Source organism: Alosa alosa, chromosome 10 (assembly GCF_017589495.1).
Source record: "Alosa alosa isolate M-15738 ecotype Scorff River chromosome 10, AALO_Geno_1.1, whole genome shotgun sequence".
Taxonomy (NCBI): domain Eukaryota; kingdom Metazoa; phylum Chordata; class Actinopteri; order Clupeiformes; family Clupeidae; genus Alosa; species Alosa alosa.
The window spans coordinates 1,594,931-1,613,731 of record NC_063198.1 but is presented as its reverse complement, the minus strand read 5'-3'; the positions used below and the strand labels follow the sequence as shown (position 1 = coordinate 1,613,731).

The 18,801-nt window shown below is 39.9% G+C and overlaps 1 protein-coding gene across 3 annotated transcripts in view; it reads right to left on the bottom strand.

The window, feature by feature from the left end:
- Positions 1-226: 226 nt before the first annotated feature.
- nicn1 (nicolin 1) overlaps positions 227-18,801 on the bottom strand; it is an 85,141-nt gene continuing 66,566 nt past the window's right edge. For 2 of the 3 annotated variants that reach the window (XM_048254791.1, XM_048254790.1), the window contains exons 6-7: positions 2,732-2,836; positions 227-903 (exon numbers count right to left, since the gene is read on the bottom strand). In XM_048254791.1, the coding sequence (XP_048110748.1) occupies positions 862-903; positions 2,732-2,836 (147 nt within the window). In that variant the 3' untranslated portion in view covers positions 227-861. The remainder of the gene's footprint in view (positions 904-2,731; positions 2,837-18,801) is intronic. The other variant, XM_048254792.1, reaches the window with a different exon arrangement.

Here is an 18,801-nt window from a genome sequence, read left to right as displayed (position 1 = left end):
ATTCCTAAACACACATTTCCACTTTGTTGCTGTTATTGTTAGTCATCCACCTCCACTGTCCGAGGGTGCAAGTTTGAATTCAGTGCGGGACAGTGTAGATACAGTAACTATAACATTTAGTATGGTAGTTGTGCTTGTGTATGTGCATGATGACCTGGCAGAGAATGACCTGATCTGAGTGAAGTCAGTTAAACAAACAACTGGAGAGAAGACAGACACACAAATATACATACAGACAAACTGTCCTTGTTTTATAGATATAGATGATAAAACAGTTCTTTTTCATATTTTCGCTGACAAAATTAACAAGGTATCTAGTCACATCACTAATACACAAATGGACAGGGTTTGACTTTATAACACAGAGAGAATGCTTGTAACCCATATTTATGGATCAAAAAATGTTTTGTCACAATGTTTGGCCAATAAATATGAAACTGCAATAAATATGTCCCTCAGGTATTCAAACACACATAGAGTATACAGAAATATTTACAAAGATATTTAAGACGGTACTGAACTACATTTCACTGGCATTGAATAACGATGCTTAAAGAAATGCATTTTTAAGTCCAACTTAGTTTCTTTTTTTACATGAATGTTGATGTACAGTACATGGCATTGTTTTACAGACAAATGTTGTAATAAGGCAACATTAGAAGCTGTATACTTTGACTTGTGATTTCATCAAAGACTGTGCATAACAGCAGCATGCATTTTCTTTTCATGGAAGAGTTTCATCACGTTTGACAAAATGAACTGAAATTTGATCCATTACCAACTGTACATTATGTCCAGGAATGAGTGTTCATACCTTTTCGGCAAGAATGACAGTCCATATATGTCCATCTTATACATGTGCTATGTGTAAGATAGCAGGTTAATGTCATAGCAGCCATCCACCTGTAAACACACCAGAAAACAAATATCTAATGACTGGTAACATACAGGACAATGCATGTCTAATGACTGGTACCATACAGGAAAATATATGTCTTATGACTGGTAACTTTACTTGTGTATAAGACAAGTAAATAACAATATATGTTCTTTCGTTCATCCGTTCTATCTATCTATCTATCTATCTATCTATCTATCTCAACAAATAGGAAATTAGGCATGAGAAGGCATTAAATTCCATTTCAAAGTAAGAGCCACTGTTTTTTTCTACAGTTTTTTTCTATTTCTACAACTTCACTTCAGCCATACTGGTTGGGGTTCGAACCGGCAACCCTCCGGTTACAAGTCCAAAGCGCTAACCAGTAGGCCACGGCTGCCCCTGGCTATACCATGGAAAAGACATGACTTCATAAAACCATCGGCAAAAAGCACCAAGTATTTAAGATGTACCATGATCGAATTATTCCTGTAGATGCTGGTACCAGGTAGGTAAAACTTGCGATGGTTCGGAGTAATTTCACCCTAGGGTCCTTTGCACCATGACCCCGAGCCAAACACCCTCCCAGAACCTGTTTTCCCTTGGTCGAACCCTGGTCGAGTAGCGCTGTCAGAAACTAATGAGTTTCTGCAGTCGTAATAATACCAACTTTTATCTAAGTAAATTACCCCACTAATAATGCCCTGAATGGTGAAAACTTCTACAGTAGTACAACTATGTTCTTTACTCATAAAACGAGGCATTGAAAAGTTTGTAAGTAGGCTACACCAGGACTTTATTTAAATAAAACTCTCCTGATGGATGCTACTATCTGCTACTATACCGCTGCGTCGACATTACTTCCGTGATTTGAGAAAAGCCCGTAAAAGTCCTGGCAGGAAGCATGCATAAGGATGTAGATCCAGGAATGCACTAATATTTTGTTCGTGGTACCAGTTTGCAACAATTATTAGTTAACACTTCGGAAAAAAAAAAATATTAAAAACTGGATATACCAAAAAACGTTGATCTAATCACTTCCTGCCAGGACTTTTACGGGCTTTTGCCAAATCACAGAAGTAACGTCGACGCAGCGGTATAGTAGCAGACAGTAGCATCCATCAAGCAAGTTTTATTTAAATAAACTCCTGGTGTACTTACAAACTTTTCAATGCCTCGTTTTATAAATAAAGAACATAGTCGTACTACTGTAGAAGTTTCGTACCATTCAGGGCATTATTAGTGGGGTAATTTACGAGATAAAAGTTGGTACCATTACGACTGCAGAAACTCATTCGTTTCTGACAGCGCTACTCGACCAGGGTTCGACCAAGAGAAAACAGGTTCTGGGAGGGTGTTTGGCTCGGGGTCATGGTGCAAAGGACCCTAGGGTGAAATTACTCCGAACCATCGCTTTAATAAACCCATTATAAAAGGCTGTAAGATCAAGCAATTTATTGGAAATAACTATTTTCCTTTACAGGGTAAATATGACTAAACCTAAGCTGTTGACATCATAAATCCCTGCCCTCATAAATGTCATGACTTCTTTCACAGAAAATACACAGTTATTACCAGCCTAAACCGCTCACAAGTACATGGTTCTTAGTAGAGTTGATGGGTTATAGTGGAGGTTTTTCCTGGTATTCGCAATATAGTTTCTCTGTATTTATCTACATATTACAAGTAGTAATTACCCAATAATTCTCTGTTTTTACCTTCATGTTACCTGACATGATTAACCAAGAATATACAATAATTGACCATGTATTTAAGTAACTACTTAATAATTAAGGGACTGTACAGGGAAGGGTTACTACAAATTGCATATGTTTTAGATCTTGTAAGACTTACATCAAAACGGCCAACAGATGCAGTTGTTTGATTGGACTGCATGACTTCAGTCAAAGCCCACATCTGCTGAATGCTAGATGACACTGTCTCAGGGTCCGGAAGTCCCTTCAACAACACCACAAGAAGATTACTGTTAACTTCCCATTATAAATTGTAGACTGCTACTACTACTACTACTACTACTTTCTAATAATAATAATAACAATAATAATAATACATAATAATACATAAATAAAGCTGAACAGCAGCAACAAACAGGCTCCAAATAATTAATGACCATCCATTGACGACATCCATAATCAACTGATCCACTGCTCCCCGCACTCTCCACCCTCCCTGCAACCCATTCACTCTATTCATTCACTGCGTTCACTGAAGCTGATGTATCCTCCATAATCCCCAGCATGAAGCCCTCAAGCCCATCCCCTTAACCTGATCCCCACATTCCTGCCTCCCCTCACTACTCTGGCCTCTGGCATTGTCCACTCCCCCCTCAAGCTTGCTGCCATCACCAGCATACTGAAAAAACCCGTTCTTAACACTCTGAGGTCCCGGGCCTTTCAGACAGTTTGAGGCAGTCTGCTACACCTTTTGTAGTATTTCATCTACCTAAAACCATCTATGCAAAAGTGGCACATATTTTTATATTCTAGAAAACATCTACAATAATAACATGAGAGTAAAGTGAATGTAATTAAATTAGTTTTTATTAAAACTAAGTGTAAACACTACACAAGAACCTATTTTCAAAGGTCTTCAAACCATGTAAAAAACACATAATAAATGTACTTAGCCAAGACTTTGTACTTTTGAACCTTATAAACATAAGACATCCCAAAAATGTTTATTTTGTCTGCACAAACAAATGAAGCACAAATGATTCCAACTATGTTGAAGCCATTAGGGTGTAATGGGGTGCTGAGTGACCCCAGGTCACTAAACAAGTTAAAGTTTAATATCTTTAAGACGGTTTGTGCATTTTTATCATACATTTTTATTTTGCATGCAAAAACGATGCAAAATACTTTTCATATTTTCATCTTATGGGGTGCCAACTTCATATAGGTTCAGAATAGGAATTTCTGCATAATTTAATGCATCTTAGATATGATACCCGAAGCCCAGCATAGAACCTTTGAGAATTTGAACAAAGTGTGAGCCAGACAAGCCTTAAACCCATGACCTTCTGATGCAACTGAAGCTGGCCTTACATTGTACGATTTCCATTTGATTTCACAGTCGGCAACTAAATTTACAAAGTCGGACAGAAATCATGGGAGTTGTGGCGTGACTCCAACACCGGCATAAGTAACATGTTTAAAAACGATTGCGTATTAAGGGCAGTGTTGTAATGTAACGGAGTACAAATACTTCATTACTGTACTTAAGTAGAAATTTCACGTATCTGTACTTTACTTCGCTATTTAAATTTATGTCAACTTTCACTTTTACTCCACTACATTTCCTAGATAAAATGTATACTTTTACTCTGTTATATTTCCACTAAGCATCTTCGTTACTCGTTACTAAAAAATATGTTTAGAAGAAATGTGTGCGACTGCAATAAGGGAGCTTTGGCGAATCACTGCTCCTAGATTGCATTACGCACGCCGCACGCTCTATTTCAGCGCTTGTTTGTTGCTAAAGGAGGAAGACGCACAACTGAAACCACCATGGAAGCACGAGCGTAGATATACATAATAAAGGCTAGATGTCTTATGGCAGAGTTTCAAACAGCATCACCTGTGGCCATCTTGTCACAGAAAGGCTATAGACCCTTTCAACAATAAAAACAAAAACAATGCTTGAACATTCTATTTGGTTCCCAATCTACTTCCTCTGTATTAAGATAACATATGGAATGTTACACGGTGGTAACGGAAATTGAAATTTGCTGTCTACATTATTGTCAGTGTTGGGTTAACGTAACTACGCAAATCAAAACAGTGGTGTGATAATTGAGCCAGTAGAGAAATAACTGTTCAGAATTAATCTGTAGCCTTCGGTAGGCTTCTGCGACGTTTTTTAACAGGCTACGCTATAGAAGCTTAGACAACTATGACCCACGTTTTGGTTTTGTAAATTAATTTGCCCTACTTCTTGACTGCAATGTAGTCAATTGACTGCTTGACATGTCATTTTTATTTTTCTGTACAATAAACAAATACATCTGCTTTATGCCGAAGAATTACATTCATATTTGGAACTTACATAGTCCAATGCATCGTTACACTACGTTAGTGTTTCCCAAAACCATAGTAGCAACGAACGTTCGCAACCACTATCGTAAAGTTGTGTAGTTACAACTACACCTCTCGACCTGTGGTAGAATGCTAGTAGAAGCATAGTTCCAGGGATCTTCATGTCAAAGACGTCACTGACGCCAGTTATTTGTTTGCAAATTAATAATTATAAATATATTTAGGTTTCTAATTGATATTTACACTTCTAACCACCATACATCCATATTTTAAAATGCCCAAGGCAGAAAATACATAAATTAAAAGTCAATTTCCAGCCATGTGCATGTAAGTAAAAGTAACACACCTGCAGATAATAATAAGGTGGTGCGCACTTTTTGACGAGTCAACTGAGATTATGTAGCCTTTGATTTTCATGGAGGGGGGTCCTTGTTAGTTTACGCAAACCAAGTCAAGAAGGCTGATTCTGATTTTGATAATATGATCGGCACAAAAGATAAACTTAGGTAAACAACGATGTCAATATTTTTGTCAAAATCTTAACCAAGATTCAAACTCTTGGACAGGGGATTGGTAACTGCTGTGCAACGGCGGCTGTCAACTGCCGGCCTTAACGCAATGCGCCACAGAAGTATGTGCAGGTGCCCGTTCACGTGCTACTAAACGTCATTAACCACCTTAGTCCAGACTACTGAAGTTTGGAAACTATCATGGTCCAAACTTACAGTACTATGTAAGTACGACAGTTTTGGGAAACAGTCGTAACTTACATGTTGGTTAGTTGAACGATGCATCCTGTTAGTAAAAACAGCAGAGGCTTAGACATCTATAACCCACGTTTTGGTTTCGTAATTTGCCCTACTTATTGACTGCAATGTAGTCAATTGACTGCTTGACAGTTTATTTTTATTTTTCTGTACAATAAACAAATACATCTGCTTTATGCCGCCGAATTACGCACTTGGCCATCCTATAGAACGGACACATTTTGGAGAGAATAGAGAATGTACGCACGCAAGAATCTGTAGGCTATTTGTGGCTGGTTACCAGCAAACAATGTTTAATGCATTAACTCAAGACGCCAAACATTTTCTAAACAATACAAACAGAAAGGATGCAGCAGGCAGCAAATGTAGAAGAGTCATTTCCAGTGGAAGAACAAAATGCTGAATGAAGCCCAAAGATATGAAGGCATATCTGGCAAGTTGTTATTTTTTGAAGACGTAAATGGTTGGGCTATAGGCCTAGTTTGCAAGAAGGAGACATAAAGCGTGAGCATGCCACACTATCCACAGCTGTGGTAGCGGGGGAGGATTACTGTTAGCGCAGGATTTATATAAAATTCTTCAACAGAAGGCCTGCCGCGAATGCAGGCTTGCCCAAAAAAAGGCCTGTGGTTTGCACAGCCTTTAGTAAGTAGGTCTTAGTGAGTTAGGAGTCCTCTAGACTTCTTTTTAGCTGTCTCAGAGGTGGAAAGTTGCATTCGTTGGGGGCAGGGCCGGATTAACAATTCATAGACCCTTGGGAACAAATGTCTGATGACCCCTGCCCCCCAGCCAACGTGAATCGGGCGGTCAGTTAATAGGCCCATTTAAGGCACGAGCGCATCTGTGAGGCCAAGCCTCACCAAGTAGCCCGTTTGTTTACAACTAACATTACATTTAATTAAACTGCTTAGGCTATGCCGAAATAGTTTCAACATTTTGAATATCAGTGTCGGGTGAATTAGGAAATGCCTTATGGCTGAAAGCTGCTTGGGATCCCCCGTCAAGCAATAACCATACAAAAAGTTAAAAACAGATGACATGATGCGCGTCACTGACATAATGGGCAAATAATATAGCCTAGATATTCCAATATATTCGAATGCATGTGTTTATTTTAGAGGGGATATTCGAAAGTCATTTTTGAGCAATTTTGACAGCCCTAGTCCACTGTAGGCTACGCCAATCGTCTATTAACACCTTCCACCTAACCCCGGTGAGTGGGGGTCGCTATAATGCGTGTGAAATAGCACCATTGAGTAGCCTATGCGAAATAGCGTGCCTTCTGGTTTCTCCACCTACAGTTTCCTTGCGCGTGCATGCGCTGCAGCAGTTGTCAGACATTTACAAACAAGTTGTTTTAGGCGGTTTGAAGTCGCTTTTCATACGCCATGAGCGCTCGGCTACATTACAGCCACTCGGACAAAAGACATGTAAAAAATATATGTTTTGAAAACTAGCATTAAACTGGATTCGATCCCGCAAAAGCAACACACGCGTGACTCTCTCCATCCTGATTCCCTACTCTTTGAGCCAACTAATATGTTATGCGTAATCAATTAACTATTGTAGGCTACCATTAATTAATAACGTAGGCAACACCCAGGTAACATGTTGTCCAGGCTATCTGAAACAAGGGGTTGCCTCTCATCTACATCAACTGGTTACCTTGGGCTGCTACAGTCGTCAGTGCACTGTGCACAATAGGCCTATGCTACTCTTTGTGGTTGATCAACTAAAAATAAAAGATGTATTTGGTGATGACGTTATTGTAGGCCTAGTAGACCTAAATTCTGAGAAATTAAATGGTACGAGAAACAATCTACATAGCGCACCAGACCGCAATGTCTTCAAGGGTTGAATGAAGGGAGTTTGCAAAAATTAGTGTATTTTTCAAGTCAATAAACATTCTTAATTTTCGAATGTCTTTGTCAGGGAACATCTGACTTTTAAAAACCATAGGCCTGGTAGTCGCTCAGACAAGGAGTTATAAGATAAAGGCAATACCATTTGTGTCACCTAATGCAGTTCAGTGAATTAGCAAGATACCATCAGAAGCCAACAATCATAAAGCACCTGTGCACGAAGCCGCTCTCCCCCCCCGCATGAAGCTGTCTGCGTGTTGTAGGCTAGATTTGGCGTGAGTTCTTTCTATCTGCTTTACTTTTGTGAGTTGCGACCACCTAGGCTATGTTATAACGTTCTATGAGGTACCAGTGTTTAGCTGTGTCACAAAACGATAAGCTTTGTCAGACTACTTTTAAAATGATATTCAGGGCTATATACATTTTAAACATTTGGGGGTGAAGACCCGACAAAGCCTTGCGTTAATTCTTCAGGTGGGAAGTGTCAGGAATTTTCATACGAGAGACGCTCTCATTGGTGGTTAGTATATGGAGAAGGAAATTGACAGCAACATATCCAATCACATTATGAGAGATGCTGAATTTAACATAAACTGCGATGTTTGATTTTAAATTAATGTACATTTAGCCGGGACTGTAAGCTGGCACACGTGAGTGCTCGATGTTTTCAGTGGGTGCCCGAGAGATGAAGCACCCACGGTATCGGCGCCTATGACGAGCGTATCTCGCGGTTGCATCCATTACAAACAAACATGCAATGTGAACGTCTGGGATTGGGGAGAGCACTAAATGCTCTTCTGAATAAGCACGAAGTCAAGCCTTTAAATGAAAAACACTCTTTAATAATCAAAGAAATAAACGCTAATGAAGTAAACTTGTGACCATCAAAAATAGTTTATCGCCTGTAACTCTGTGATAACAGGACGTAACAGGAAGGCATTTGGCTGAGCAACGGAGGTTAATATGCTCTATATTTTGTCCAAATGATGTCTGTTTATCATCGTTGCACTCGGAGAAAACCAGAATGTTTAATTTGTCCTGTGTTTGTTCTACGGCTGCAAACGGGATTCACTCGCCGTTAACCAAATATTTCTTTATTAGGGCAGGGCAGGCATATTTCTGGCTATTAAATTATTTCTAAACCAGTCTGCTAAAGTCTGTAGTGAAGTCTGTGTAGGGTTTTCCCGCTCCATTTCTTTTTACGAGACACCCTGCTCACTTGAGACCTCTGCCGGTCGTTGCAGCGTCACTGGAAAAATACAAATTAAAGTCGCGTGATCCCGCGCACGGACCGCGAGGGAAGCTGGCCAAGTCGAAGCACTGCCCACTGTATAGCAGTTAAACAGGGAATGAATCATGATTATTTGTTCGACCTCGCTATTAACTAGCATGTTATTGCAGCTTGATCATTAGTTCTAGCTATACTTTTCATCATGGGACAGGAAATGCTTTCAAATTCATTGATTTTATGTTATTTCATATCAACACAACTTATTTTGTCTGGGCAAATGTAGTTTACAATATTAATTTCATTGAGCCTGGTGCTAAAATTATCCTTTCTCTTGTCTAGAATTTGTCAAGCAACGAACTCCCTGATGCAGTGGACCTGTAAGTACTGCACTTTTTGTGCTGATAAGAGAGGCTATTCGCAGTATTCGCATTATCGCCTGAAACATGGGTCCCACGCTCGTATATCAGCTATCCCATGCCTTCATTGGGAATGTCTTTGCACTTTTAAAACGATTTTTTCACACATTTGCGAAGACATTTGAAGTTAAAGCAAATAGTTTTACTCTAACTAGACTCTAACTTTCAGAGTAATGTTTATTCCACCCTTAATGTGCACAAAAGCAAAGAGCATCAAAATGAGAGTCCCTTCAAACCCAAAATTGTTTCTGAGATTAGAGACAGTGTACTTTCTGAACCTGCTGGTAATTTGGATGTTGACCTTGTAAATGATGTTGATGTTGAGTTGGAGGTTTCTGAGGTTGATGAAGATGTGGGTGACTTGGACAGACAGTTAGAACATAATGTAGCTGCTCTTTTTCCGAAAATGTCATCAATTCTTAAAGGAAAATTCCGGTTTTTAGCACTTTAAGGCCCTTTTCTGGTTTGTTTCATATGAACTAGAGTGGTGGACACCGAAATTTTGACGATTGGTCCGGTCTCGACTTTTCTGACTTGTTTTGAATCGCCTTTGACTTCTCAGGGTGGCTGGCAATGGGCATACTGTAGTAGGCTACTCTAACATGTCCTAAAACAACCCTGTCACTGAACATGCCTTGCAAGATGTGATGGAGCAGATCAACCAATTTAGTATTTGCAGTCACAGCCCTTGATGTGATCCTCAGTTCAAAGAGTACTGCAGCAGCATTGTGGAGATGTTGATGATACTTTAGTGAGTGAGATAGTAAGAGCAGCTACTGAGAGTAATGTGTTTCTGAAATCCAGGTTCACTATCAACTGTAAGCAACCGTGCATCATTCATTTTAAGGGAATTCTCTGTAGTAATGCCTGAGGAGCTGCTTGTCACAGGGATACAGGTCTCACAGGGACGGTTCCCTTTTCAAAGAGAATTCTCTTTTGTCTGAGGAAGAGTTCAGAATTTCGCTTTTCTTGTACATCAATGATTTTGAGGTGTCAACCCCCTTGGGAACGTCTAGAAAGAAGCACAAGCTATGTGCCATCTACTGGGTGCTTGACACCCAAAATATCGCTCCACACTTCATACCATTCAGCTTGCACTGCTTTGCAAGGTTGACGCCATTAAGGAATATGGCTATGATGAAATTCTTCGCTGTCTTGTTAAGGATGTTGTCTCTCTTGAGCGTCAAGGTGTGTATGGTGAGCAGTTAGGAGCATTAGAGGCACTGTATCATTTGTTGCTGCAGACAATCTTGCTGCTCACTCTTTGGGAGGATTCTTTGAAAGCTTCACAGTTAGTCGTTTCTGTATGGCCACGCGGGAAGGAATACAACACACAGAAGTGCAGTCAGGTGCATTCCAACAAATAACAAAAGAAAATCATTATCATCAGGTGTAAGAGGTATTGCAGGATGAAACCATGGCTCGAAAATATGGTGTTAAAAAAAGCTGCTTGTTGAGTGATAGCTTGGAACACTTTCATGTTGTTAATGGTTTCCCACCGGACCTTTTGCATGATCTCTTGGAGGGCATTGTTCCTTTTGAATTGGCGTTGTGTTTAAAGGCATTGATTGCAAAAAGATACTTCTCACTTCTTAATTTAAATATGGCCATCAAACAGTTTCCTTATTCATTTTCTGATAAGACGAATCAACCTCAGGTCATCGGGAAAACATTTAATAATAATAACTTGGACTTATATAGCGCCTTTCATGGTACCCAAGGTCGCTTTACAATGGGGGGAGGGGGCAGGTGTTTTGAGGTGCTTTTTGAACATGGGCAGGGACGGGGCAGAGCGGACATGGAGTGGTAGACTGTTCCAGAGTGTGGGAGCGTTGGCAGAGAAAGCCCTGCCCCCAAAAGTCCGCAACCTGGTGCGGGGGGTGGCCAGCAGGTCCTTGTTAGAGGACCGCAGGGAGCGTGACTGAGTGTAGGGGTGGAGGAGGTCTGTGAGGTATTGTGGTGAGAGTACATGGAAAGATTTGTAGGTGAGCAGGAGGATCTTGTAGGCGATGCGTGACTTAACTGGCAACCAGTGGAGCTGTTGGAAAATGGGAGTGATATGCTGCCAGGGCTTTGTGTGGGTTAAAACCCTGGCAGCTGAGTTCTGGACATGCTGGAGTCTGCTAAGGGCCTTGGTGGGCAGTCCAGACAGGACACCATTGCAGTAGTCCAAACGGGAGGTGATGACGGCGTGGATGAGTGTCTCAGTTACTGAAGGTGTGAGTTAAGGCCGGAGTCGTGAGGTGTTTCTGAGGTGGTAGAAAGCAGACTTGGTGACATTGTTGATGTGAGACCGGAAGGAGAGAGTGGAGTCCAGAATAACACCCAGGTTGCGCACCTCAGTAGATGGGGAAATGGAGCAGCCATCCACAACCAGGGCCAGGTCTCCAATTTTCCTGAGCAGTGGTGCAGGGGTGCATTTGCCTCAATTCTTCGATTGCTACCTCTCTTGATAGGCCATCTCATCCCAGAGGGCGATGAGACTTGGGAAGTTCTGATGCACTTAAAAGATGTAGTGGAGTGGTCATTGTCCGTAGGCTTCAGAGGAGTCTGTGTGCTTTCTGCGGTGCAAAGTTTCAGAACACAGAGGTGCATTTCAAAGTGTTCCCTGACAAAAGACTACGACCTAAACACCACTATGTGGAAGATTACACTGGGCTTATTAAAATGTTTGGACCTCTATCTCATGTGTGGACGATGCACTTTGAAGGGAAACACAAGTTTTTCAAAAAAGCGGTGCGTCACACCAACAATTTCAAGAACATAGCCCTCTCTTTAGCTGTTAAGCATCAGAAGATGATATCATTCCAACTAGCTGCCACCTCCTTTTTTAAGCCATTCATCGAAATTACCAAAGTGAAGTCGGTGATGGTTTCTTCTTTTCCAGAAAATATCCAGAACTCACTCTATGAAATGAATGCCCGGCAAAGCAGTCCTTGTGGCGTCTTCTGTATGCGTAGACAGCGTTAAGTACAGTGTGGACATGGTGGTTTCTGTTGGTTCTTGTTCCGGGCTCCCAGATTTCAGAATGACCACAAAGATTGTGGTGATCAACACTAACATTGTGTTTGTCTGCAGGCTTATGACAGCGTGGTACGACGAACATCTTAGGGCATATGAACTGTGTGGGGGTCATGTATCCACCTTCTTGGTCACCCACTTAACTGAATTGAATGATGTTTTTCCCCTATCAGTCTACAGCATTGGAGGCAGGCAGCTAGTTACACTTAAGAGGTATATCTTGTGTTATTACACAGCTCTTCAGAGTGCTGCAGAAAGTTCCATTCACATGAATGGGCCTTCCCAACGTTCGGCCTATGTTAAATCTATATAAATCACCGGCAAAGTATATAAAATCACCGCTGTCAATGGCAACAGGTTGATTAACGTCTTTCATATCCCTCCGCAAGAATTCCGTTTGCTTATTGCAATGGAATTTCATTGAAAGGGAAAGTAAGCTAGTAAGACGTTGCCACGCAACACCTGAAACTGTCAAGTTCTATCTGTGTGGCAAACTATTTATTTTGTCAGCGGAAGACACGAAACGGTAGCAAAATCCTTTTTAAAGATTCATCGTGTTAGGTTTCTTTTCTCGTTTTGGCAAGTAGCCGTGTAATAAGCGGGATAATGTATTGTCCGCCGGTAATTATCAGAAAATAAGTCCCTTCAGGTCTGTTCTCCCTGTCGGGACTTACTTTCGGCGGACAATAAATTATCCCTTACCTAAGTAATGTTGGAAACGAATCTATCTAACCCCCCCCCCTTCTATTTTTTTACAGCCTCATTAAAATGGCTCAAATATTATTACTCCGAGTCATCGTAAATGAAGATGACATCCGAAAGATTACAGTCACTGAAAGACCGCAGGATGTGGAAGAGCTGAAAAGCCGCCTAAAAGATGAACTACAGCTCCAGTATGATTTTGACATCCAATTCCAAGATCAGGATTTTGATCAAGCTTTGTGTAACTTAACTAATATGACCGAGCTGTCCGACAAAGCAACACTAAAACTTATCCCCATGGTCACACTAAATTTAACCACCATTACATCACCTGCGTCAACATCATTCTTTGACAGTGAGGCTGACACAGTCATATTGTCTCCACCAGGATCACCCGTCAACAATGCCAGACAACAATGGCCACAGATTTTTCCAATCCCAAATTGTTCTGTTGACGTGAATTAAAAATTGAGGCAAGCAGATCTTGCTTACTTAAAAGATGGTACTCTGCTGTGTCCGTCACGCGACATGAAGCACGACATCCTTGAAAAAATTGCGGAAGCCATTTATTCCTTCAAGGCTTACCCTACAGATGAGCAGTTTAATGATGTGGCAAAGGCCTTGATCTCTAAACATCCAAGCCTTACTGAACCTGGGACACAAACAGGCTGGTATGGCTGGAAAAGCAGCTTCAAATTTAAGATGGGAAATTTTCGTACTAAATTAAGAAAGACTGGGTGGGAAGACGTTGCTATCAATGGCAGTAAGAAAAGCAAGGTCAACCCGGGAGGAGATCATTCATCAAAAAATATCAAACGACCAAAAAGAGGCGAGGCCAACTACCTGCCAAACATGCCCGAAAGAAAAAACTGAAGCAAACTTTGAAACAATTAGAAACAATCTAGTTGAAGAAATGAAAAAGAAAAAAACAAATGGACTCATGATTCTGCAAATGATGGATCAAACGACTGATGGCCGGCTCTCTTCACCAAAGGCCAGGTAAGCTTATTCTTCTATTTCAAAGAATAAATGAATGCTGTGGTCATAATGATTTCAGGCTCAATTATGTCTAAGGTTATTTAGTGGATCAAACTCATGTTTAATGTATATTTCCCTGCTTCCCCCAACCCACATATTTTTCAGGTGTGTGCCGAGTTCAACAGAGTAGCAAGCAAGAATCTGGAGGGAGATTTCTTTGAGGCGCTGGACCAGCTCATTCCGCGTTTTTTGCAGCTGTTCAAGGAAAGAAATGGGACCGCTAGGCAGAAGCTGACAGAACTCATGCAGGACATCAACTTTGTAGTAAGGAATTTTATAACATGTCTTCACATATTGTCAAGGGTGATTTCAGTATCTTGTAAGATCCTATTGGTTTTAGTCATTTCCATGGAAAAGTTAAAAGGTTGTATCAGCGATTACAGGCCCAAACATAAGCAGGCCGTCAAAAAAACGCATCTCTGTAGGCAGCCTAGGCTCTGAGATCTGCACACAAACAATTGCTAACAACAAGTGTTGTCAACCACTCAAAGGCAAAACAAAGTGTTCCAACCAATAACCGATGAGATGCACATTCAGGAGAGTATCGATTGCACGGATGGGAGGGGGCGGGAGTAGTGAGCTAGCTCTGTTTTGTTTGAACGTCAACAGAAGTTACGTTACCCCACCATTGCTGATACAACCTTTAAGGGCAGCCACAGACATAATGGTTACCCTCCTTTTCTTTGTTGTATGGGCTGTAAAGTTATTGTATAGCAGACAAGTGGTATTTTGAGGAATCCTGTTCAACCAGACTTACACTTTGTTCTGTTGGGATGTTTAGTTTGTGTCTTGTGAATGTTTTAACCTTTATTGTCTCTGTATCTTTAGACATCAGATGTGATAGCCCAGCGCACCTTGGTCCTCAAAGGAATTCCTATCTTGCTTGGAGACAAGTCCAATGAGTTCTACAGGACAACATTTGTAAGTATACTTACATGGAAGGAAAAAAATCTTGGATCTCAATTTGTTTAGCAAATTATCATATCTACTCATGGTTATTTATCTACACAAGATATTTATTCACAATTGTGCAATGCACATTGGAAATTGCCACTTATTCCCCATCTTTATACGTTCAATGACTTGGGGTGACGAGGGGGCCCATTGGACATTTTATAAAATAGTACAAGGATATACAGTTGCTATCCTATTCAGCCTAACCTACACTGAGTACTGACTTAAAGAAGACATCTGGGTCTGGTTTCCAAGAGTCACCGAGTGTTGCAGGAAGCGAAAAAACAGCAAAGATCCAAGATTGACCTAGATCTCCCCTAGGTGACCTACTGTATGGGGAAATCTTTTAAACTTTGCTTTTGGCCTCTTATCATGCTCAGAAGATCATACATGTAATTAGAGCTATCAATTCAATTTTATGACATAACACCAGTCACTCGCTTCTGTCAAGTGTCATTCGGTTTTTGTCATGATAAGAGTGACATGACACTGTCATAACTTATGTCGATACTGTCAAGTAAAATGTTACTGCAAGATCTAAGTCTAGGTTGGAACCAACATTTGTTCGAGTTCATATAACAATAGGTGACCCTAAGAAAACAGACCTACAGTCATATGCAAAAGTTTGGACACCCATGCTAAAGTTGACTAAAAAGAGAAATAAAAAATCATCTTACAGGGTGTCCTTACTTATGCACCCTGTATTTTAAGGAAGAATATTTATTTATTTATGATGCATGATACTTTTACAATGAAAATTGGTGTCTTTACATTTGGATTTTTACTCTTTTTTAAATTTACTCTTTTTTTTTAATTGAAAAAAAAGAAAAAAAGGAAGCCTCCTTTAATGTACACTTTAGTTTAAAGGGTTAAATTGTTTAACAGTGAAATATTGTAGTGAGGACTTTTATTTTGAAACAGTTTTTGGGAGTTTTTGAACAGTTGACAATTACAACAGTTGAACAGTTGGATAGTTTAAAGGGACTTTTATTTTGAAACAGTTGTGGGCACAGGAAGCCGTTGAACAGGATGTGTAGTCTTAATATGGCCAGTTTGTATGCTTAACCCTCTATACCCCAGTGGAATTCTACAACAATGCTTCAGATTCCTGGGAATTCTAAGAGAAAAGGGCAATTTGAGAAACATTTTAAATAACCAAGAATAACTAAAAATCTAATGAAAAGTGTCAATTGTAAGTTTCTTTCAGTTTAAAGATTAGAAATTGCTCTTTCAAATGATATATGATCCATTAAAAATTATATATTCATGTTTCCCATAGACAGCCATAGGCCTACTCACTTACAGTCTCAAAGTTTTCACTAACAAAAAAGTTATAAATATGGTTCACATATTTCTGTATTAGAAGCTGGGAAACACGATACTATATGAGTACTGATTTCATTGAAATAGACTGGCATATCTTGCACTTATTTGGGATTTAGCTGGACAGTGAGCCTTACAGCTAAAAAATGATGAGGATATGAACTAACGTAGGCCATGAAGCATAGCGTGGAAATCGTGACTCATTTGATAAGCATGTCACCAACAACAGGGACTGTTAATCCTGACATGGATTTACGTTTTGTTTTATATGCACATCATGTTATATAATTTATCTAAACTTGATCAGTTGATGATAATGAACCTGTTGCACTCGTTCACTAACCTTCAACCTATCCTGTGCTAACATTACGAGTCTCAGACTAACGTTAACGTTACATCAGTGAAGGTAGCAAATTAGCAGGCTTTTTTTAATCCGCGAAGATGACGAGACATTGGCCTACTTGTATACAAATACATTTTCCTGACATCCATAAGCAGAAAACACAACGGTGGTTCTCGCTTTGGTTATTAGTCAACAAAAACTCATTTAGAGAGACATACATAAGTAGTAGTTTGCAATAACTATCTGTAAGTGGGATAACGATAATGTTAGCTTTACTGTACATGCCAGAAAGGGGTAATGTTAATGTGATATAACTGCAAATAAACCTGGCATGGGTTTATCATAAACTTTATTGTTAATTAGGCCATGACCCATCATTGAATTATGCCTATATTTTGCTGGTGCTAGCTAAACTCAAACTGACTTTCACAGTGACAGCCATACAATTTTTTTTTATGCCAGAGAGGCAGCTAAGTCAGTCATGACAAACGGGAGGATGCTAACGTTAAATTTATTACACTTTCATGTTTTTATTTTGTCAATTTCTTACATCAATATGATCGTCACTTACATCAAAACATGGTGGATGCACATCAATACCATCTCATCTAATGAGAAAAGACGCGGACGCTTGTTAGAAGCCATAACTCCAGAGGCACCGTAAGTCCTCAGCCGGTCAGTCAACAGGCTAAACTCAAAAATACCGGAGAAAAGTCAATAGCGACCTAGCCATTTAAGTGTGTCAAAATAAAAGTCTGGTGTTTATTTATCCACTAACGCTGTATTATTTCATGTATGAAGGTTATACTGTAGCAGATGTCTCTTTAAGAATTGCGGCCGGCCGCGGCCGTTACAGGAGAATACAGAACGGCCGTCGACGGCCGCTACGGGGTATAGAGGGTTAAAGCCTGAGACTGGCAGTTGATCCAGGTGGCCTGAACACCTGCCATAGGATTCTAATTGCTTAACGGCTCTATTGTGATGTCATCAGCCCATGTTAAGTCTATGGGGAAATTTTGATTAGTTTTTAATTAATAGTTTAAAAAGTATAAAAGTTACAAAGCTGAAAAATACATAGCACCCATGTCCTAAGTAAGACCTACGCAACGTAGTTTGAATGAAGTTTCTACGTTAAACGGTTGAAGCTGCATTAAACGTGTTAGAAGAAGAACTAGAAAACGCAATTCCAGGGAATTACCCGTGCATGAAAATGCAAAACATATGGTGTGAAATATATTGTTAAAACAGATGATGTGCTAATTGGCAACCAACATGATGAGGTTTAATACAGTTGAAATGACTGAACTAGGTAGATGAGGTTTAATATAGTTGGAATGACTGAACTAGGTAGATGAGGTTTAATATAGTTGGAATGACTGAACAGATAGGTGGATAGTTTAAAAGGTTAAATTATTTGCTAGGTAGATGAGGTTTAATAGTTGGAATGACTGAACTAGGTAGATGAGGTTTAATATAGCCTGGCCACCTGGCCTAGGATTCTAATTGCTTAACGGCAGTCTTAACAGAGCCATATCCTATGCTTAAAGCCTGAGACAGAGTATATAGTTTTAAAAATGTAGATAGTGTAATGGATGTTGATAGACAGAAAGTTGAATGGATGTTGATAGGCAGATTGGTTAATGGATGTTGATGGATAGTTTAATGGGTGGATGAGTGAATGGTTTGAAGAGGATGAATGGATAGAAAGTTGGTTGAAATGTGCCTTATATCCTTGTAGAATGGAGAGATACAGAGAGAGTTGGCCTAGTTCAGCAGAAAGCAGTTGATACAGGTGCAATCAGTTGAACTGATTCTTTGATGGGGCCTAGATTTGCAGCTGGAAGTTGATACAGGTGCAAATCGCATGCTAACAATGCTAAAATGCTAACTATGCTAACCATGTTACTTAGCTAACCTAGCTAATCATTTTTAGCAGTTATGCTAACTATGCTAACTAGCATGTTAACTATGCTAACCGTGTTACTTAGCTAACTTAGCTAATCATTTTTAACAGTTATGCTAACTATACTAACTAGCATGCTAACATGCTAACTATGCTAACCATGTGACTTAGCTAACTTAGCTAATCATTTTAAGCAGTTTTGCTAAAAATGCTAATTAGCATGCTAACATGCTAGCATGCTAACCATGTGACTTAGCTAACTTAACTAACTAGCTACAGTGGGTAGGAGTCATAGTTGATGACAAGTAA